The following is a 22470-nucleotide window of genomic DNA, read 5'->3' on the forward strand; positions in this document are numbered from 1 at the left end:
ATCTAGTGCAGGACCTAAGATTTCTTTGATTAAACAAAATTGTGATAAATTTCTGAAGATCTCTTAGAGAACAATGTAAGTTAAACATTTGCATTATTCATGCATAATTTAACCAAACTACTTGATAGGGAGAAAAACCACCATCCATGGAATTAGTTAAAACAGTGTATATTCTTAACAGGCCTACTATTTTATTTCTAATTTAAAGGAGGTGTAGGTCTCGTAAGTTAAAAACAGTATGTATATTTGCACCCAGATCCTTAGAGTATTTGACAGAACATTTTATGATCTCCCTGGAGTTTCTAAAGTAAATTGAGTCATCCTTAAAAAGCATGTTATGGTATGTATATCTTTTGTTGGATCTTCCTTCATGTCTTACTTTAGAATGGAAGCATTTATAAGGGTTAACAGGTCTTTCAGTAGTGTCCCTCCTTGTTCTCTGTAAATCCTCTCTAAACTTACTTTGTAGGCATAATATATGTGGGTCATTTGGTCTCCCAGCTTTCTTAGAAAACCATCATGACTGAAAATGAAACTCTGCTTTGCATTGGCATCTCATTGTATACACTGGAGTGCTATTACTCTGTATCTCTAATAGAGCATTGAAATTCAGCTGAACAGGTCCTCAGTGAACATGTGTGGTTTGTACTCTGCTACAAGCTTTCTTCACATGTATTATCTCACTTAGCCTTCATGACAACCCTATGAAGATGGGATCATCATCCTCAGTTTACAGATCAGAAGCTTTGGCTTAGACGGGTTCAGTAACTTGCCCAGAGATAGGCAGCTAGTAAAAGGCACAGCCAAGTTTCAGCACAAACCTTTAAACACTAAAATCCAAATTACTTCCTTGCTCTTTACCCTTTAAAACATTTCTCTCTCCCATCTCTGAGGTTCCAAAAAAGCTCTTTGGTAATACAGAGTTTCAGAGAAGGAAGAAATGGTCTTTTGACCATAATAACTATAGCTAGGACTTAGGGATGGGGGTATCTAATGTTAATTTATTGTTTATAGGAGTGATTCAAAGTTGTTAGGTACAAATGTTTGTGTTCCTAAAATACTGTTTAGACATACAGTAGGGCCTGGAGGGATGGGTTAGATCATGTTTGCTGTGTTTGACCTTATATCTCACCATAGCAGCATCTTAATTCTTAGAATGCCCCATCCTAATTTTATTTTACCTTTCTGTAGTCATCAGATCAGAATTTAAATTTCTTTATGGGTGCATCTACTTTTCTCTCAAAGGAAAGCACAGTAACCCCAAATGACTCCTGTCGATGTGTTCTGAAAAGAAAAACTTGTACTAAAGATACCTGTAATGAAGGATTTTACATTCATTTCCTCCTGGTCCTGATTTTTTTTCATCTATATACTGAGTGATATGGACATGATGACTTCTAAGATCTTTTCCAAGTCATAAGGAGCTGTGGTTCTGACAGTTAATCTTTACATCAATATTTTGTGTATAAGAGAGTTCATTTTTGGTCTTCTTTTGGCTTTTCAGAGATTTGGTCATATCCTACAATGTTGATGTAATTCAATTGATCATTCAGATCTCTTTTTATATACTTATTCACACTTTTCTCCTTATGTTTACAACTTTTATTTTTGCTTTCATTTGGCAGTGCACAATGCCATTTTACATGATGTAAAATTTTTCTTAGTGAAATTTTTCTCATGGGTATCCTAAGAAATAATTGTTTCCTAATTTCTAAGAGGATAAATCTGTTAGAATTGCTCTGTTTAGTGAAGAGAAGATTTACTTACCTGTAATACTTGTTCTCTAAAGGTGTAAAATTATAATCACCTTTGCTCTTCCTCTTTGTGGAAGAGTCTGACTCTGAAATTGATGTTTATCAAAATTCGATCTGTCTTATGTCAGGGCAGGAGAGCCACAGAGTTGTGAGCAACCTACAACTGTGTATCTTAAGAGAACACAATTACAGGTAAGGAATCTTCTCTCTTCCTAATCTTTGCAGGCTTACTTTCTGACCTCAGTTTATTTCTCATCATTTAGTGAATCTATTCATTAAAAAAAAATGTGGCTTTTTTTCCCCTTTTTGATTTCTATAGAAGATCATTTATTCTGATGATTTGCATTATTCATGCATAATTTAACCAACCTAGTTGATAGGGAGAACAAAATTCACAGGATATTCTAAGAGTAGACCTTTTAGAAGTATTTTTGGTACATGTAATGTGAAGAGCTGTTCTCATCCAAAGTCTTCTGTGAATCTTTTCTGTTATCTCTTCAGATGTCCCTAGCATAGGGCAGACAACTCAAGATTTTCTGTCTTCCTTCTTGGCACTTATTTTATGTGCTATTTTTATCCTATATAATCAGTCTCTCCCAAATAAATGCTAAGATGTCCTGTCTCTTTCCATTGCCCCCAGTCTAAGCAGTATGAAAAGTTGAGTAATCATTTTTTATTGTTTTGGTTTTTCAAATGGGATCTCATTATATGTAATTCAGATTTTCTCAATTTTTCCCAGTAGAGGAATTGATGGGTAATATTCTAATATGTTGAAACAAGACAAAAAAATACTTGACTGTGGAACTGAATTGAGTGTGTTGGATGCATCTCTCTCCAGCTCCAGTTGATATGTAATAACCTTGTTAATGCATTTAAAATAGATATAATAATAGTATTAAGTGATTATTGATAATTCTCTGGTTCTTTTCCCATTATAGCGCTGGATAAAGCAAGCCTTGGAAGAAGGGATGACACAAACATCATCTGTACCCCAAGAGACTAGAACTCAGCACCTATACCAAAGTAATGAGAATAGTAACTCTTCTAGTATCTGCAAAGACAATGCAGGTACGTATCTCAAACCTTTCTGAATATATGAGCAATGATTATTTCAGATCCGCTTAAAATTTTCAGTATTAGTACTGAAAAAAATCTTATACAAAAAAGAAATAGCCCTGGCCAGTGTGGCTCATTTGGTTGGAGCATTGTCCCATAAACTGAAAGGTCGTGGGTTTGATTCCCACTTGGAGCACAGGCCTAGGTTGCAGGTTTGGTCCCCATTCAAGGTGTGTACAAGAAGCAATCAATCAATGTTTCTCCCTTACATTGCTGTTTCTCTCCCTCTCTCTCCCTCTATTCCTCTAAAATCAACAAACATATCCTTGGGTAAGGATAAAATTTTTATATATATATAATGAAAGAGCATTGTTCTCTAAATAGTTACTTTACACCATCTTTACAGGGGAAGAGAGAGATCTCAAGTCAGGGATCAGTTTTCCCAGGAAGACAAAGAAGGAACTAGACAGTGTACAGGTAACAGCAGAGATTGTTATGAAAAGGTTAGATACATTTGAAGTAGTAGTTTAGGAAATCTTTATATTTATAAAGGGAAATAGCAAGAAAGATACAGAACACTATTCAAGAATGAATCACAAATACAGGTAATTAAGTTGGGTGTGGCTTGGTTGAAGGGTTGGGATGAATGAAGTAAATGAGAAATTATTATGGATTGTTGGTTTTCACAAGGACTTGCCCTGTTAACATAAGATTTTTTTAGTAACGCAGCCTTGAATACAATTTAATGTCCTCATAAGTTTTTAAACTACAGGGTCATGAAAAAATCATCTGGCCCACTGATTTTCACAGTGACTCCTGCAGGGGGGTTATTGAATTGCAGTTGAAAGCACTGGTACATGAATTTGTGATACCAACTTATTTTGGGACAGTCCTTTTACTCAAGTGTCTCTTGCCAATATCAACTTAATTGAAAAGTTTTCTGTATTTCCATAAGTTTATCTCTGAATCAATTTTGTGGATATTAGGCAGTCAAAACAAAATACCAAAATAGATGCTAAAGTTTATATAAGGCTAAAGCTAACATGATAATATTTCAGATTTTCATAAAAACCACTTCATCGTTTCTGTTCATTGACCTGCTGAGTAAACATGAACTTGAATTAAATAAATAGGTTTATCTGCTAATGTCTGCTTTATGTTAAAATTTTGTATAATGTAATTTGGAAAAAGGCTGCTAAAAAAATTTTTTTTCCCCCAAATTATTGACTTAGTTTATTATTATATCTCTAGATTCAATTATACCTTATAAATCATCACATGTCTATAACCACAGGATAATAAAATCCCAGTGTGGAACATGAGGAAGATAAATGATACAGTGTATATTTAAAATATCTTACTCTCTTCTTCATGTATTACGGAGATTTACTCAAACCAGATTAATATAAAGTTAAACGGCAAATAGCAGACTGGGAGAATATAACATTTTTGACAAAGGGTCAACATTCTTATTACTTAAAGGGTCCTTAAAAATGAAGGACAAGATTTAAAAACTTGAAAAATACTTAAGTAGGTTAAGTTTTAACAATATGAATGCCATACAGCCATTAAATTTTTAATTTAAGGTTTCTGTTGTCATAGACAGATTTTTTTGCCATATACTTCTGAGCAAAAGTATTAGGTTATTAAGCAGTGTGCTTTAGACAAGAGTCAATAAGGCTATGTCAAGTAAGAGGTCTAGATGGAAATACACTAAGATAAGAGCAGTACATTGATTTGGGGTTGTGATTTCAAGTTGTGTGTTTAAACATATGAATGTTTACTTATATAATCTTGGAAAGTAGTTGAATAAGGTTAAAAACCATAACAGGTGGATAGATTTAATCACATAAAATTTGAAAGCTATGTATAATCAAAGAAAAATGAAACTGGAAAATACATTGCTTATTAATAGAAAAATGCAAATAAGGCAGACATAGGGTCTGTTTTGTTGAATGTGATATCATTATAAGTACTCGGTAAATGTGTTTTAAATAAATGACCTGTAAGTTAGTTTAGAGGTGGGTTCATCTGTACTTTCTAGCTTTTCTGCAATGAACTTCATTATATATAATGCCTTTAGTAGTTACAGTGTTGGACCTAGCAGTATAGTGGTCTTTTAAAAGATTCACTGTTTTAAGCCTGTTGGAATATAGAAAAGGTATTCTAAGTGTAAGTCATAAGTCACATGCTTGTTTGAATACCTAGGCACTTTTAAAAAGGAGAAAAGAAAAATAAGAAAGAAAACTTACTTTCTGAAACAAAAAGAAAACACAAATATACTTCCAATCTAGGAAAATAAATTCTCAGATATCAGAAAGGAAAACATGCATCTCCAGTATTTTTTGCACTTATTCTTCCCTGTGACTCATAACGCTTTCTGTTAAGTACTTCATTAATTTAAATAGTTTCCCAGTTCTAAGCATTGCTACCGGAGTAATATTCCTGAAGCATGACTCTGATATGATCTGCTATCTAAAACTTTTCCTTGAAGGCCTGGAATAAATGTCACTCCATTTACCAAGCCTTTGTGGGATATAATTTAACCTAGTGATTATTATAATGTAGATGGGGACCAGGTGACCTACTCTTCATCTCTCTACGCATCAAATTCCTCATTTTTAAAGTGGGGAATGATAATAATAGTTCTCGATTTATAGAGTTGTTCAAATTAAATCTGATTAGTTCACATAAAGCACATAGTATGTGCCGGGTATATAATAAACACTTAAACACATAATTACTTTTTACTAACACAGAGCAGTATGAGCACCCTTGTTAAATTCTTAAACTTAAACTAAACATGTTTTACATGTATTTTCTGTTTATTACAAATGGGTAAATACCTTTAAATAGATAAGATGACCATTCCTCCCCAACACACATACACATAATCTAGGTCACTGCCTTCCATATAGGAGGCATTAAGTAAGTAAAAATCTTTTAACTATTATGAATGAGTAAAAGTAGATCTTTCCCCAGAGAAAGCGAGATAGGTATTTAAGGCCTAAATAATCACTAAAATATATATCATAGTAACTCCTTTTTAAGTGGACCTAAAAAGTATAGAGAATAGGATACTCTTTTCTTTCTTTCTTTTTTTTTTTTAATTTAAGATTTTATTTTATTTTTAGAGAGAGGGAAAGGGGGAAAGAGAGGGAAAGAAACATCAATGTGTGGTTGCCACTTGTGTGCCCCCAACTGGTGGACCGGGCCTGCAACCCAACCATGTGCCCTGACTGGGAATTGAACCAGCAACCCATTGGTTCACAGGTTGGCACTCAATCCACTGTGCCACACCAGCCAGGGCCAGAATAGGATATTCTAATGAGAAAAGTACCAGCCTAGTTTTTGAAAATGGTTGGGAGTTTCTATAGAGGTCATTTCACACTTTGAAGCACTCTGAACTAGGAACTACATGTAGATCAGGTGATCATGCGTACCCCTTTCCTACTAAAGCAAAATGTTACAGAAAGCTGCTGAAAAATGGCAAAAATATATAAGAAGGTAAAAGAAGTATGTAGTTAGCATTCCAGAAGCTTGAGCTGGCAACCTGTTAATTAACTAGAGTGTGATTTTAACAAAGTGACACATATTTGGGATTTTTGGAAACTCACTGTAAAAATTAATTTATGTTTTTCCACTGGAAGAGATTAATTAGCTCCATGGATCAGTCACAAGTGTCAGACTCATCTGGCAATTCTCTGGGAGGTAGTTTTGCAAATTATTTGTGTGGCAATTAAAAGAGTTTCTTTGGGCTTTTGGTTTGATTGCAGGAGATAACAATGGGGTGAGGCAAAAGGACTTAAGAGCCACTGTGGGCTAGAGATGAATGGCTTTACTACTGAGCCTCCTTTTAAAATGTGATTTCAGCCTCTCATCTGAGCTTTGTATTTCACAGACCTGTTGAGCCCATTAAAGAAATGGAAGTCTCGCTATCTGATGGAGCAGAATGTCACCAAGTTACTTCAGCCTCTTTCTCCAGTCACACCACCCCCTCCCAATTCAGGCTCAAAGAGCCCCCAGCTGACCACACCTGGCCCATCTCACCCAGAAGAAGAATGTCGAAATGGATATAGCCTCATGTTCTCACCAATTACATCTCTTACTACTGCTAGTCGCTGCAATACTCCTCTGCAGTTTGAGGTGATTTGGGTTTGGTTGTTGGGGTGCTGAATATGAAGTCACCATTCACACCTCCTCATTTCAAATACAGCATCATTTCAAATGCATTTTTACCATGTTCCTTGCCTGTCTTAGCAATAGGATGGGAAACTTCAGGGTCAGTGTGAACTATTACCTGGTAGCCTCTCATCCTGGCAGTCAACATACTTCCCAAAATAGGAATAGTTCTACCACAGATGACATTTGCCTTTTGCATGCAGTCCATCGATCTCCTTAACTTCAGGTAGTAAGCATTGCTAGATCTCCATCTTTGTCTTTACTTTCTACTTTAGTTAAAATAGGCATCTACATGCCTAGTAATCATTAGTGACACCAACCTGAGAGCTCTGATCATTCTGTTTGTCTTTGTTTCTAGGCCTGAAAATCGGTGAAGTGTCTCCCTATTGTCTTGTATTCTTGTTATGGCCTCAGTGAATCGAGATTGAGAAAGCATGTGGTTTATGGCAAATGAGGGGTTTCTTCCTACTGCAGGTTGCTTTCCCTTTTTGTTATAATGTGTTAGGAATGAGACAGAAATTAGCATTCATTTATAAAGGCAAATTGATTACATTCACTCTCTGGATTCAGTTAGAAATATGTATCTCAGCTGTTTCAAAACATTAATTCTGAATCACTTTAGTATTCAAGCTTGGGTGACAGCAGATTTGCCACGTAGATTTTATGTGTATTAAGCCTCATTTGTTGCATGTTGCTTTGACTTATAATTAAACTAAACAGACACTATCTTTTCCTCCTCAGAAAAATTTGTTCTTGTCACTAAGCACACTCAACTCTGCCCCTAGCTTGCACTTCTCCAGAAGGTGAATATCCTAACCAGTGCCATCCATCTCCCTGTTCAGCTTCTGTGAGAGCATGGGGATTAAAAATAGATGGACTTGTAAAATGACTAACTCAGAAAGGTAGCTAGCAACCTTGAAAACAAGAACCGGCTATACCTGAACTAGATCATATTTACTTTCCTTTTGGAGCAAACCTCTTTTGGGGGGGTTAGGGGAGTAAAAAAAAAAGAAAAAAAAACCACTTTGTTGGTTACATTTGATTTCTAAGGAAGTTGCTCTACCAGATTCCCTGTGGCGTTGTTTTTAGCCAGATAGTAAAGCAGCTGATTCAAGCACAGTTGACTTTCCAGTTAGCAATTAGAGTTTGATAAATAAAATTTCATGAGAGGACCTGAAGGGCAATATATTATAGGAAAGGGGTTTCATACTTTGTCATTGCAGATTTTAGTATAATTAAATGTGAAATTAGAAGGTAAGTCACCTTCCCAAACAGCCAGGTTTAGTACTTCATGCATTTCCTGTCTTTTGTAGCATTTTGGATAATTATGAAACACTATAAAAGTGTAAGAACTTCACCATCCTGACCATTCTTATCATCATTGTAATTGCCATACCCTTTCCTATTTCTAGTGTAAGGAGGTGGGGAACCTTATTTCCATCCAAGACTGTGACACAGAAAAATATCCAAAAGGTGTCATAAGTAAAGATCAGCTTGGTTGGGGGAAGAATATTTTTTAAAGGAAAAATAAAAAGCATTCCAGGAGAAAAGTACAAAATCTCTCCAACTAAAAGGGGAAGGAGTTGAGGAGTTAGCAGCCAGTACCCAGCTCTGCTGAAGCAGGCTCACTTCCCCTGCCACAGACGCAGTTGTCCATAGTGACATTAGGAAACCTCCCCCCACCTCACCCCTGGCACCCTGAATCCTTGTTACCACTACCACCATTATTCTCTCCACTTCTTACCATTCAGAATTTCCCATCGGAGTTCACTGCCCAGTTTCTGTTTGATGTGGGAGTGATGCCTCAGGTGAAAGCCCTGAGGGTAAACCTGTTTAGAACTCAGGGACTCAAGAGTGTACACATCTGTCCATGCCCCCCCTTCCCAAAAGTACAACGGATTGTAATATCAGAGAATATTGGTAGGTGTGGACAGTTTTAATTAGATTATGCCAAGAACCATCTAGTCTATGAGCTACAGAGTCCATCATTCATATCTTCTATAACTCATTCAAGAGGAACTGGCCATCTCTCTAGCCATGTCATCCCCTGCATGCTAAGTAGTTTCCCTGGATAACAGTGGTGGGCCTGAGTCACGTAAGAGAATGAGGAAATGTAATGTTCAGAAGGGGCTGTGGGGTAAAGGAAAAAGGTTCCTCTTAAGGAATAAGTGGTCGGGTGCCCAATAATAAATAACCATAGGTTGCTAAACTCTCATCTAACAGAAAAAAAGATACACTGACCCTTGAACAACACAGGGGTTAGAGGCACTAACCCCCTGCTCATTTGAAAATTCATGTATAACTTTTGGCTCCCCCAAAACTTTACCACTAACAGTCCACTGTTTACCATACATGTTTTATATGTTATATATATTATATATTGTATTATACTAAAGTAAGGTAGAGAAAAAATGTCAAGAAAATCATAAGGAAAAGAAAATACATTTACAGTACTGTATGTATTTATTGGAAAAATTTACATATGAGTAGACCTGCACAGTTCAAACAAGTGTTGTTCAAGGGTCAACTGTAATAGTGTAAAATTTCACCTCTTTCCTGATACCTGCTTGAGATGTTTACTTATAGCATGAAACTTTATTTATTCTTAAATGCTTTCAAAGGCACCAGGAAGCATTGTAACAAGTCATCCTGTTCATTAAGATGAATTCTGCAGTTAAACATTTCCCTGTGCATTCTTGTCCCTCCGCCACCCCAAAAAAGTTGTGGCTAACCATCTATGCTTGCTTTTCTTTATTTTTTGTTTTGTTTTGCTTCTTGAATTCAAGTAGATGAATAACAAGATGCTTTTCCCTCCTCTAGAACATATCCTCCCCTGAGAGTTACCCTGCGAATAGGCCTGAGTCCCTGTCACCCGAGGTAGTTATCACACCATCTCAATCACACTTGGAGGCTGAGAGTGAGTGTGCATGAGTGTGTGGGAAGGGCTGGGGTGTTCAAGTGAATGGGGTGATGGGCTGGAGGGTGGCCGATTGGTCACTGTAAGTTGAATGAATCTTCCCGTGTATGACTGGTTACTCAGAACTCTCAGTGTAGGCAGAGGAAAATAAAGTACTTATGAGTGTGTGGTGGGGGTCTGTTTTTTGTTGTTTGGGGGAGGGAGTGGCTCAAGAGTTCTTTTAAAAGAAGAATAGAATCTACAAGTAAAGTTTAAAGGAGGCTGAAGATGTGGTAGGAGTCTTGTAAAAGAAATCCTAACAAATAATGTGTTTTTATTAAATAAGAAAAGTTGAAAATCAAAAATTGGTAGGATCTTTTGCTATTATTACCTTAGGCTGATAAAGGAGCAGCTTACTGTAAAAGTTAAGTAGTGATTTATGCCTTGTTCCTGGATTAATCTGAGGGCTCTAACTGGATGTTTTGGGCTTTGATTGATAGATTGAGTAGCTTCTTTAAAATGGCAGAGTCAGGCCTCGGCTTTTCTGTATTTTCTTTATAGTTCCTTACTGGGTGCACAAGGAAATGACATCAGCCATAGCTTCTGTTAAACAGACCTCCCTTTGCAGTGGTTGGGATATGGTTGCTGTACAAGTGGTGTCTCTTAGGATACCAATTGAGTGCTTTGTTCAGAAATTCTGCTATGGGGATACAAAATTCATATTTTAACACTAGCATTTTTTAAGTATTAGAAGATTTGGAAAGAGGTAGTAATGATTAACTCCCTGAATCCACGTGGAGTCTTTTTCCTCTTAAAGAGAAAGTTACAGTCTCCCATAACGTTATAGAAATTAACTGAACTGTTAGCCCCCTCCTTCTAATAAAAAATTAGTATTAAACTCAGTGACAGTTGACCAGATTCTGAATCAGTAGGATTTTATAGATCAATGTGAAACTGAGAAAGGTTGTATTCCATTGTACTAGAGGTTTTCTGGGAGGTTTTCCTCTGTCTTATAAGGAAGGGTACAGTGGTCTTTTCTCAGGTGCTAAAGGTTCTAAGATAGCATAATTTGGAGGTTGATGTGGTATGGTACCTGGGTTTCTGGAACCATTCTTTCTAGAGAGTTAGCTAGTTGACATAGTGGTGGAAAACGTTGGTGTTAGGTATTGATAACCAAATAGTAGATGGAGTTTATTTTTGATAAATTTCAGCATTTCAGATGTTCTGTAATGATGGGCATTAGTGGTATTGTGGTATGTTGACATATGTTAGAGGATAAAGGAAGAATTGAGTTCCCAGAAGGTTTTATGAGAAACATATTTACTTAATAGTAAAAGTGAGTGAAGAACTGGTTGGTTGATATCTTGAAACTATTCTGCTTTACTGAACCAGTACCTTAAATACTTGACTTTCCATCTACTTTCTATTTTCTGTCAACTTTTTTTCTCCTTCCACCTTCCATCAATATTAACTTAGAAATGAATAACACCAGAAGCCAGTTTTCTTAAGACACCAACTGGTCTCACCTCGGTGCAGCATACATGGGGCTCGGGTAAATCCCAAATTATCTGCCAATCCCTTAAATGTAGTGCAAGGTGATTTAGCAAACCTGATGAAAGGCTATGCAGGCAAAGTAGTCACATTTGGCCAATTATCTAATTCTGATTTTCCCAGTATCCTCCTCCAGAAAGACATTAAAGTAACTTGGGGAAAGTAAGGGTTGTTTAGTGATCTGGCCTGTATACACTGTTGCTGCATGGTACTCTTACAGATCTTAATGGCTTTCTCTCTTCTGCTTCCATCCCTCTTGTCTTTGCTGTTCACCTGTGCCCCCTTTCCTCCCTTTTCTGTCCTTTGACTTTTTCCCTTCTCCCCTACCCCATGTCTCCATTGATTTTTATTCTTTCAGCTTTGTCACCGAAAAGACCTGGACCTGACAAAAGTAGGCTACCTTGACTCCAACACTAACAGCTGTGCTGACAGACCCTCCCTGATCAACTCAGGTCATTCTGACCTGGCTCCTCATCCATCCATTGGACCCACCTCTGAGACTGGCTTTTCAAGCAGGAGTGGGGATGGACATCAGACCCTCATGAGAAACTCGGACCAGGCATTTCGGACAGAGTTTAACCTAATGTATGCCTACTCCCCATTGAACTCTATGCCTCGAGCAGATGGATTATATCGAGGGTCTCCCCTCGTAGGGGATAGGAAGCCTTTACATTTGGACGGGGGATATTGTTCCCCTGCAGAAGGGTTTCCCAGCAGATATGAACATGGTTTTATGAAAGACGTCTCTCGTGGATCCATGTCACCTGGTGGTGAAAGGGCTTGTGAAGGAGTCCCATCTACCCCCCAGAACCCCCCACAGAGGAAGAAGGTAAGTTTCACATTATATAGGCCCTTTTGAAGAGCAGTAAACTTCAATAGATATCTGTGAAGTTACCGCTATGTGTTCACTATTCTCAGTGTGAGGAAAGCAAAGATAAGTAAGACAGGGTCTCTGCCATGTCCAATAAGAGATAGACTGTTTTAATACAATTTAATAAATGTTGTAAATGATCAGCAAGTTTAAATGCCTTTCATGGGTGTGCCGTGCATATGGTAGGCAGTTCAAAGAATAGAGAAGTGGAAAAGAACATTATTACTTGTATTACTTAGGACTTGCCATGTTCTAGGCACTGTTAAGTTCTTGTGCACTTAATCCTCACAATAATCCTGTAAGATAGGTAATTTCTCATTCTGCAGATGACGGAAGTAAGGCAAGTTGAGTAACTTGCCCGTGGTCACACAGCTAGTAAGTGGGAGAGCCAGGACACTACCCAGGTCTATTTGATTTTAGATTGCATGTTCTTATTGCCCATGCTATATTGCCACCTAGGTTCTGCCCTAATGGAGCTTATAGCAAGTGAGGCTGAGCTTAACTGGTCATTGTATTTATAAGTAATTAATTACAATGGTGATGGATGCTCCAATGGAGTTACTCAGATGTGCTGAGATATCTTTAACAGGGGAACCTGGCCTAGTCAGATATGTGAAGGGTGCTTTAAGAACAAATAGGCTCTTGGCCAGTTTGAGGGATGCTGGAGTGAGAGATGGCAGGTCACTGATTTAGTTGATCTCAGACAATAAGTAGGAATCAATCAGCCAACAAATGAGATAGAGGATGTTACAGAAGAGGAAACAGAATGAATAATTATGTGACACTCCATTGGATGGGCAGCAGGGATGCTGTGTGATTGCAAACAGCCGAATGTTGCTATGGTGTCAGAGGAAAGGTGGGAGAATCAGGAGGAGAATAAAGAAATATGGGCAGGGCCAGGCCATAGGGAGCTGGCTAATGGGTTGAGATTTGGCTTTTAAGCAATGCCGGTTACAGAAATTAAAAAGCCAGAAATCTGCTTTTTATATCAGTGGTTTTCAACTAGGGACATTTGGATATGCATGGGAGTGTTTTGGGTTGGCATAGCGACTTTTATTAGGCAGGGTTAGAGAAGCTAAATATTCTCTTTGTGCAACAGTCTCACAGTATTCCCTCACTTATCATGGATATTACATTCTAGATCTGCCCCCTCCCCCCATGCTATAGGTGAAAGTCTGCAAAGTAGGAACCTTACATTTATTTTAGTATTTATATATATTTTAAGACTTTATAAACCCTTCCCACACACTTATAAACCATTCCCAGTCCCTTATTAACCTTTCCCACTCCCTTATTAATCTTTTCCACACTTTTATAAACACTACTTATGTTCTTAAACATACTGTACACTCTTAAACCTATGTAACTTTAACAACATACGTATGCAGTACCGCAAAATCCTGTGATATAGCGAAAAATCTGCAATAAATAATTAAATATAATGTTTTAAAACATCCCACAATACAGTGAGGCCACAATAAGTGAACCGCGATATAGCGAGGGACTACTGTATAGGTTTAATAGAGCTGGCTTGCTAAAATAAAAACCAGAAGTCATTTCCTTTCTCCTTTTACATTAGTTTCTCTATGTGTAAGACAGAAACACTAATGAATCTTTGGGCATCTCTTGGAAAATTGAGTGCATTTAAGAACCCTGAAGCATTGGCTTTTTCTTTTGTTTTCTTTCTTTCTCTCTCTTTTTCTTTTTTTAATAACTATCTAGGGATTTCTAGGGCGTGAGAAAGAGCTATCAGAATCACCTGTGAGGCTTTTTCAAATTACATGAACTCCCAGCTCTCTACCCTCCCTTTTCTAGGAGCTACCATTGTAACTATGATAGCACACTTCTATTACCAGGTAACTAATTTCACGGGTTTTTCTGAAGGCAGAAAAAAGGTTGAGTTCTACTAGTGAAGATCAATCTTCAAAAATGTCATCTCCTGGAATCTTCTCTCCTTACCAATTTCTGATATAAATATGTAGCTGTGCTCAGGTCTCTCTCACAGCTTAAAAAAGTCACCAGTGTTGGTGCCTGCTCTGTTTGCGTGGCTTTCCATGGTTTACCAGGGTTCCATCTTCTCCTGTTGCTACTAATCAACTAACAATGTCTAGAGTCCTGTTTTCTTATTTCTTTCCTAGGTATCCCTGCTGGAGTACCGCAAACGGAAACAAGAAGCCAAGGAGAATTCTGCTGGTGGGGGAGGTGACTCTGCACAAAGCAAAAGCAAATCTGCAGGAGCTGGGCAAGGCAGCAGTAACTCATTTTCTGACACTGGTGCCCATGGTGTGCAGGGGTCCTCAGCTCGAACCCCATCTTCCCCTCACAGAAAGTTCTCCCCATCTCATTCCTCTCTGTCCCATTTGGAGGCAGTAAGCCCATCTGAATCCAGAGGCACTTCATCTCACTGCAGACCTCAAGAGAATATCAGCAGTAGGTGGTAAGTTGGTGTTTGATGCTTTAATAATTAAATGGATCATTCCCAGTTTTACCTAAAATGTATAGGAGCACTTATCTGAGAGAGCCAGATGACAGTGCCTCTGTTCCATTCAGCTGAGTAAATAATATCAACCAGCGCACTGCATTCTCCCCGATCCCACTGGCTTTACAGAGGCAAAGAATTGCCACCAAGCCTTTGGACTACCACTTTGTACTGCATACAGTTGTGAACACAGATGAGCTGTAGTATTTCTTGGGCACTAACACTGCCTCTTCTATTTTCTCATTTCATGTGAAAGGTAAGTCAGGAATTCAGCTCAGTTCCACTTAAATTAACAGCAGATGTCTCAGTTCCACACAGCCAGCATATACAGAGAGATAAGACGTATTCTGAACTGACTTGTCTGGTTTAGGGGAGATTACAAATAACACTAATGGCAAGTACTGAGTATCAGATGAGTGATAACAGAGAATGAGACAGTTTGGGGACCTTGGACTGAAGAAATGAAGTCTGCAAAACAAGAGACAGGGTCAAATGAATAATGTTTATTACTGTATAAAACATGTATTAAACTATGTGCCAGGCATATGACTTCACAGAAGAGAAAACTTAGCATTTCAAAAATAGGGGTTAAAAGAAGTAGACATCTTTATGTGTACCTTTTCCTTGATTGCTTTATATTTAAAAGTGTTTTTTTCTTTTGTGCCTGACATTGTTTGAGGCTGAGAAAGTATCTTGTTTTAAATTGGTCCTGAAGAAAATAATGTCTTAAGAAGATGTTTTTAAGAAAATATGTTATACAACCTTTGTCGAAGCTTCGGTCATTCCGGACTCTTGACTAAAATTCTGTGGCATAAACTTGCACCCTGTTGCTTTCACAGGATGGTTCCCACATCAGTAGAACGACTCCGAGAAGGAGGGAGCATCCCCAAAGTACTGCGAAGCAGTGTGAGAGTGGCCCAAAAAGGAGAGCCTTCTCCCACGTGGGAGAGTAACATCACAGAGAAAGACTCAGGTGAGCCTATGTTCTTGTGCTGCCAGTGAGGTTCAGGGAACACATGAGCCAGGCTCCACACAGTTCATAACGAATGCTAGGCTGAAGTGTCAGCTTCTTAATATAGTTGGGCTTCACTGTATGCAAGGTTCCAGCTCAGTTTGCTTCTACTCTTTTGGGCTACTGCATCCTTAAAATCTAGCATTGCTTGCTCTCTGTCTGCTCTTTTTTTCCCAAGGGATACCTTTTTGTAACTCATCTGTCCAAAGGCCTGGAAATCCACCTTGTTGAAGGATGAAGAGAGAGGAGGAGACAGGAATCAGATCAGGCATTTAAGACATAACCCATAATTAACCATTCCTTTTGCCCTTCTGGCATGCTACACTCACCTGATTGGTCAGAAAGAGAGTAGCATGGTTAGTGATGGCATTGGTGATTTGAATGAACATTGACTATTTGTCACTTATTCTAAGAAGCCAAGATGATTTTGTATTACATTCCAGACCCTGCAGATGGAGAAGGCCCAGAGACACTGAGCTCAGCACTCTCGAAAGGAGCAGCTGTTTACAGCCCTTCCAGATACAGCTACCAGGTGAGATGAGAAATTGCTCATCTCTGGGCATAGGAGTATGTTCTGGGTTCCAAATGTTTTGAGATGCCATCTGTGCATATAGTTTCAGCAGCCTTGGAAATAAGCCATCATCTGCTCACCTTCAGGTAATAAATCATTCCAGAAAAATAAAGTGACCAGAAATAGCCATTTTACTGTCTTTGGTATTCTAAAAAGAACAAATAGTTAAGAAGATGAAGAAGAAAAAGCGGGGTGTTGTAAATAGTCACAAACCTAAACAGCTTAAATAGGGACTTACTCACCTCTTCATGCTTTTCTTTCCAACTCTTTCTAGCTCCTGCAGTGTGATAGTCCACGGACAGAATCACAAAGCCTCCTTCAACAAAGTTCCTCCCCCTTTCGAGGACATCCTACCCAGTCTCCAGGATACAGTTATAGAACTACTGCACTGAGACCTGGAAACCCACCGTCTCATGGTTCTTCAGAATCCTCCCTCTCCTCTACATCCTATTCCAGCCCTGCCCACCCTGTGTCCACAGACTCTTTGGCTTCATTTACGGGGACACCAGGGTATTATAGCAGCCAGCCACATTCTGGAAACAGCACGGGCAGCAATCTTCCAAGGAGGAGCTGCCCTTCTAGTGCTGCTAGCCCTACCCCACAGGGCCCCTCAGACTCACCGACCTCAGACTCGGTTTCCCAGTCCAGCACAGGAACTCTGAGTTCCACCTCCTTTTCTCAGAACTCTAGGTCATCATTGCCATCAGATTTACGGACTATCAGTCTGCCCAGTGCTGGGCAGTCCACTGCCTACCAGGCCTCCAGGGTATCTGCGGTTTCCAATTCACAGCACTACCCACACCGTGGGAGTGGGGGTGTGCACCAGTACCGACTCCAGCCACTGCAAGGGTCAGGAGTCAAGACTCAGACAGGACTTTCCTAGGGCTTCTGGATTTGGGCAAACAGAACTGAATGAGCCCATAGCTGCTTCCTTCCAGCTGCCTCTGGAACCTAGGCCAAGCAGATTGCTGGGGAAGAGGGTACAAGGTGCCAGAGGATTGGGTCTGGTCAGCAAGAAACAAGACTTGTGGTCGCAACTGGCTCTGGCCTTGGAGAAAGATGTAAATCTTGTCTGAAGCAGAGACTATAAAGAAGTTTCTCCCTGCTGTTAAGGGTACATTGTTGACAAGCAAATGGTGTTTCAGTTAGTAACGGTTCTAAGTGCAATGAGTTGTATTGAAGCCTCCATCTCCCATCCTTGCCTGTAGCCTGTAGTCACTTGTGCAGTGAGGACATCTTTTTTAAATCCAAAAAAAGTTTTCAAAGGAAAAAAAAATCATGAAAGCCAATCACAAAGCCCCAAGCCATCTGAGTAGTGTTAGGGTTTTATGCACTTACGAAAAAAGGTAGGTTTGTAAATGTCCACCATAAGACAACCATTCCAAAAGCAGACATCCAAGATGTGTCCACCAAGAATGCTACCTACCTTTTGTCTTTAAATCACCAAGAAATAGGCAGGGATAGTGAAGCTTGCAGTGTGCTCTAAGGGGTGGTGCCTGGCTCTCTGAAGAAAAAGGCCTGTGGTCAGCTCTTGATTATTCAGGAGCAGGTTATCCTAGCAGATTTTCTGAGCCCCCAGCTGTTAACATCCCATTCCCCTTCCTCAAGCTATTTCACAGCTCAGTAACCCATGAAGTAGGTAGGTAAAGAAAAGGAATAAGTGAGATGGGCCCATGGCATTGCTTCTTGTCAGCTGTGGGCAATAAATATGATTAGGAAGAATCCCAGGTGGTTTGGGAATTCTTTGAATTTTATTTTTTCTACTCCCAATTAATCAGGAGGTGATGATCCCACGAGTTGGACCGCCTCCATGATTTGGGAGCATGCACTCGTGACTGCAGGGTAAGAGTGGAAAGATATGTGTGTGGAGTGGTGCCAGCAGGACTGTCATTGCATGTGGGCATGTTCCACATTTCTTTGGGGGATGCTTATTAGAGAGTGGCACAGGTGAGAGACTTAGAAAGCCACCCATGCACCTAACACTGTTCTGGATGAGAGACGAGAGCAGACTGGCTTCTCCCCATCAGTGCATTGTGCCTGTTGTACACCCCTGGAGGAGCCCTGGAGCCAGCCCAGGTGGGGTACACAATCTTTAAATTTCATACGGTTGCCAGCTTATTTCTTTCACTTGTTTACTGTAATATCCGGCGTGTTTTTATTTATCTAATTTTGTATTCAGTTATAACCATGGTAGGGGTAGCAGATCTATGACAGGTGTAATCCCTGGTGCTGCAGTGGACCTTACTTCTTTTCTTTTGGACAAGATAATACTGTGAGTCTCCCTCTTTCCTTCCCTCCAGTTTGTTTTCTCCTTTTTTCCCCCAACCTCTTACATATCCTTCTTTCCACCCTCTCCTACAACTATCATATGCACAGTCTTCTCTCTTTGTGTGTGACTGTTACAAAATTTCACTTTTTCAAAATTGAAATCAGGTGTTTGCTCAAATGAGGGGAGATTTTTTTTTTTTAATGCTGAGACTTCAGCAGAATACTTTTCTTTTTGTTGTTTCCCCCACAAACCCATCAGTCTGGGAGAGCCTTGGGAGTGGAAATCATGTTGCCTGGGATGCTGGTTTCTTTGTATATTATAAAAAACGTATGTAAATGTCTCTCCATTTGGGCTGGGGTTTGCATTCTCCCCTTGGCTGTTAATCAAGGGGAGAGGCCAGCGGGCAGGCGGCCCTCACCCTGCCTGGCACGTGCAGAGACCCCAGCCACTCTGTGTGGGCAGGGTGCTGTCAAGACCAGACCTCTGGGGGGGGATGGGGGCGGGGGGTGGGGGGAACTCTTGGAAGGAAAGAAGTATCACTTCTTTCTCAAGTGGAGTGTTTACACCTTGATGTAACATTTGAACTTTCACAAGAGATGTAATAATTTTGATAATAAAATTCTTAACCATAATAATCATAAAGTTGAGAATTTCTTTGTCCAGTTTTATGACCTTGCCTTACCTAGTTTTCCTTACCTGAAGAGGGCAAGGTATACCCACATTGAGGATGATATACTCTTGTTGGAGTTGTTTTGTCCATATGGGGCCAGGAGTATAGGTTGATTGCCCTTCTGCCTTTAATGATGAGTAAAGGTAGGTTAGTCTACAGCAGTGGAACTGAACATTGCAAACTGACTTGAACCAGACTAGAGTTCCTGACCTTGGCTTTATTCATTCAGCAACTATTTATTGGCCTTACTCTTCTTTATTAAACAATTCCAGGCATCGTTTTTGGTGGTGAATTTATGCTGATTAAAATGGGGTATAAGGCAGGAAATATCTGCTTTCATGTATCTTACACTACAGAGCAGGGTGAGAACTAAACCAGTCCATAATGTCAAGTAGTCCTTGCCATGTTATTGTTTCATAGCTAATATGTAAATAGGGAGGTTGAAGGGACCACTCTAGATTGTTTTATCAGGGAAGGTTTCTGAGGAGGTGACATTTATAAGCTGAGCCCTCAGTAATAAGGAGGCAGTCATGGGATGCTGCGAATCAAGATCAGTCCTGGGGGAGTTAGAATAGTAGGTGCAAAGCTGCTGAACAAGAAGGGCTTGGTTAGGATACAGTGAATCACCATGGCAGGGAAAAAGGATGACAGGTACCCAGGAAAATAGGGGTCAGATTATATAACGCGGTGGTTAGCAAGCTTTTTCTGAAGGGCCAGATAATATTTAGGCTTTGCATGCCATGTGGTCTCTTGTCACAACTATTCAACTCTGCCATTGCAGCCACAGGCACTACATAGCTGTGCTCCAGTGAAACTATATTTACAGAAATATGTGGCTAGTGCCTTGGCCGGTGTGGCTCGGTTGGGTGACGTCCTGCAAGGCAAAAAGTTGCCAGTTTGATTCCTGGTCAGGGCACATGCCTGGGTTGCCGGTTCAGTCCCGGTTGGAGTGTGTGCAAGAGCCTGCTGATCGATGTTTCTCTCCCTCTCTTTCTCCCTCTAAAAGTAAAATCGTTAAAAAAGGGAAGGAAATAGATGTGGCTAGTCATATTTGGCCTGCAGGCTATAGTTTGCTGGTCCCTGAGCCTGTGCATTTAGTTTAAAGTCGCTGGATTCTAAGTATAGTGGGAAAATCATTGCAGAATTTTAAGAAGAGAAGCAACATGGTCAAATTTTTGTTTTGTTGGTTGATGAGGTTTTTTTTTAATTACTCTTGATTGTTTTGATCCTATTGGGGGAGAGATGAATAGATACAAGGAAACCATTTTGGAAGCTATATCAGTTATTCAGTCAGTCAACAATACAACGATGGCGTCTATTATGACTAATAACAGGGATAAGGAGAAGTACTTAGTACAGGGCATGTTTTGCCAAGTAAACAGCAGTGCTTGCTGATGGAATGCTGTGACAGTATATTGCTCTAACACAGTGGTTCTCAACCTTCCTAATGCTGCGACCATTTAATACCATTCCTCATGTTGTGGTGATCCCCAACCATAAAATTATTTTCGTTGCTGCTTCATAACTAATTTTGCTACTGTTATGAATCGTAATGTAAATATCTGATATGTAGGATGTATTTTCATTGTTACAAATTGAACATAATTAAAGCATAGTGATTAATCACAAAAACAATATGTAATTATATACGTGTTTTCCGATGATCTTAGGCGACCCCTGTGAAAGGGTCGTTCAACTCCCAAAGGGTCGCGACCCACAGGTTGAGAACCGCTGCTCTAACATCTATTTGACAAATATTTATTGGGACCTATGATAGATTGCATTTTGCTAAGCATATAAGATTCAAAGATGGAGAAAATGCTGTCCATTTTTTTAAAGTGATTTTAGAGACATTGATTTGCTGTTCCACTTGCTTATGCATTCATTGGGGGTTTCTTATATGTGCCTTGACAAGGGATCGAACCCGGAACCTTGGCAAATCAGGACGACACTAATCAACTAAGCTACCCCACAAGGGCTATCCATTTCTTTAAGGGACTTAGAAAGTAACCAGTTGGAGACATAAAAATGGTTGTCTTTTTAGATAAAATGCCTATAGGTATACTTAAGTAACCTTCCAACGGCCACAACTGAATTCTGCCTGGGGTAAGAGGAGAATAGGTGCACAATTTTATTCAAAAGCATTTCTATACATAGTATGTTATTTGGTCTGATAGTTCTGTGATGAAAGCAAATCAGATAGTAAAACTTAAAGATGAGAAATTGAGATCTGGTGCAGTGTTCCAGCTGTACCACAGGGCTTCTGAATATGAGTAAGGTTGTCTGATTTTTGTCAGATTTGGGACGTTCTGTTCCGTAATCATTTACTAAACACCGGTGGTGCTGGGCTGTATGTAAGGTGCTAGGAATATGAATGTAAGACAGCCAACTGTCTATTAGGAATTAGTAGTCTATTTGCTACTGTTATCAAGTACTTATTACTAGGTACTTTGCTTTGTATATAGTATAAATGTAAGAAGTTGAACAGTATTAAACAAAACTAGTGCAATGGAGCACCTATTTATGGCTTTACAGTTTACCAGATGCTTCCATTTATGCCATTGGCTAGCTCATTCACACTTAATGTATAAGGTAGGTATTATTTCCATTTTATGATTTTTTAAATGAATTTCAGAAGATAAAACTTGTCCAGTATTTCTCTCCTAAATGATAGGCCCAAACTGACAGTTTTGGAAATTTTGCTGTATATCCAGGGGGGGAAAAAGAGTTTGCAAAGCTAGAGATGCTGTGAAACTGACTAGAAATCACTTAACTAGATGAAAAAGTTTGTCATACCTTTTTCTATCTTGTAAATATCAGTCATGCTTTTCTGGCCCTCGGGCATCAGTGTGGTTTTACAGAGTTCTCTCTTTAATAAGGTCACCCTGAAGAAAAAAGTGCACAATTGTCTAAATGAAGTGGGCCATTTGCTTTGAAGCTCCATAGATTATCAACTCACCAACCAGAACTGGGACAGCCTCTAAAACCTATGATGTGTAGAGAGATACAAGGGTTTGCCAAGGTTCTTAATAAACCCTGTGCTCAAGACTGATAAAGGCAACAGCTTGGAGAAAAACATTTATTGAAGAAGATGGTGTTCCCCTACAACTTACCTGCTTCTACATTCAAAATTCATCTGGCAGAGATTCTGAGATAATA

At 39.3% G+C, this 22470-nt stretch overlaps 1 protein-coding gene across 1 annotated transcript in view; it reads left to right on the forward strand.

Annotated features, from left to right (window-relative positions):
* The window catches only part of SETD5 (SET domain containing 5), a 36784-nt gene extending 19109 nt beyond the window's left edge, over nt 1-17675 (forward strand). Inside the window, exons 18-25 of the mRNA XM_090284103.1 lie at nt 2693-2822; nt 6712-6956; nt 9813-9869; nt 11798-12268; nt 14449-14747; nt 15629-15762; nt 16245-16333; nt 16647-17675. Coding sequence (XP_090140229.1) covers nt 2693-2822; nt 6712-6956; nt 9813-9869; nt 11798-12268; nt 14449-14747; nt 15629-15762; nt 16245-16333; nt 16647-17255 — 2034 coding nt within the window. The 3' untranslated portion in view covers nt 17256-17675. The remainder of the gene's footprint in view (nt 1-2692; nt 2823-6711; nt 6957-9812; nt 9870-11797; nt 12269-14448; nt 14748-15628; nt 15763-16244; nt 16334-16646) is intronic.
* Nucleotides 17676-22470: the final 4795 nt, after the last annotated feature.

Source organism: Furipterus horrens, unplaced genomic scaffold (genome assembly GCF_987537825.1).
Source record: "Furipterus horrens unplaced genomic scaffold, mFurHor1.1.pri manual_scaffold_7, whole genome shotgun sequence".
Taxonomy (NCBI): Eukaryota; Metazoa; Chordata; class Mammalia; order Chiroptera; family Furipteridae; genus Furipterus; species Furipterus horrens.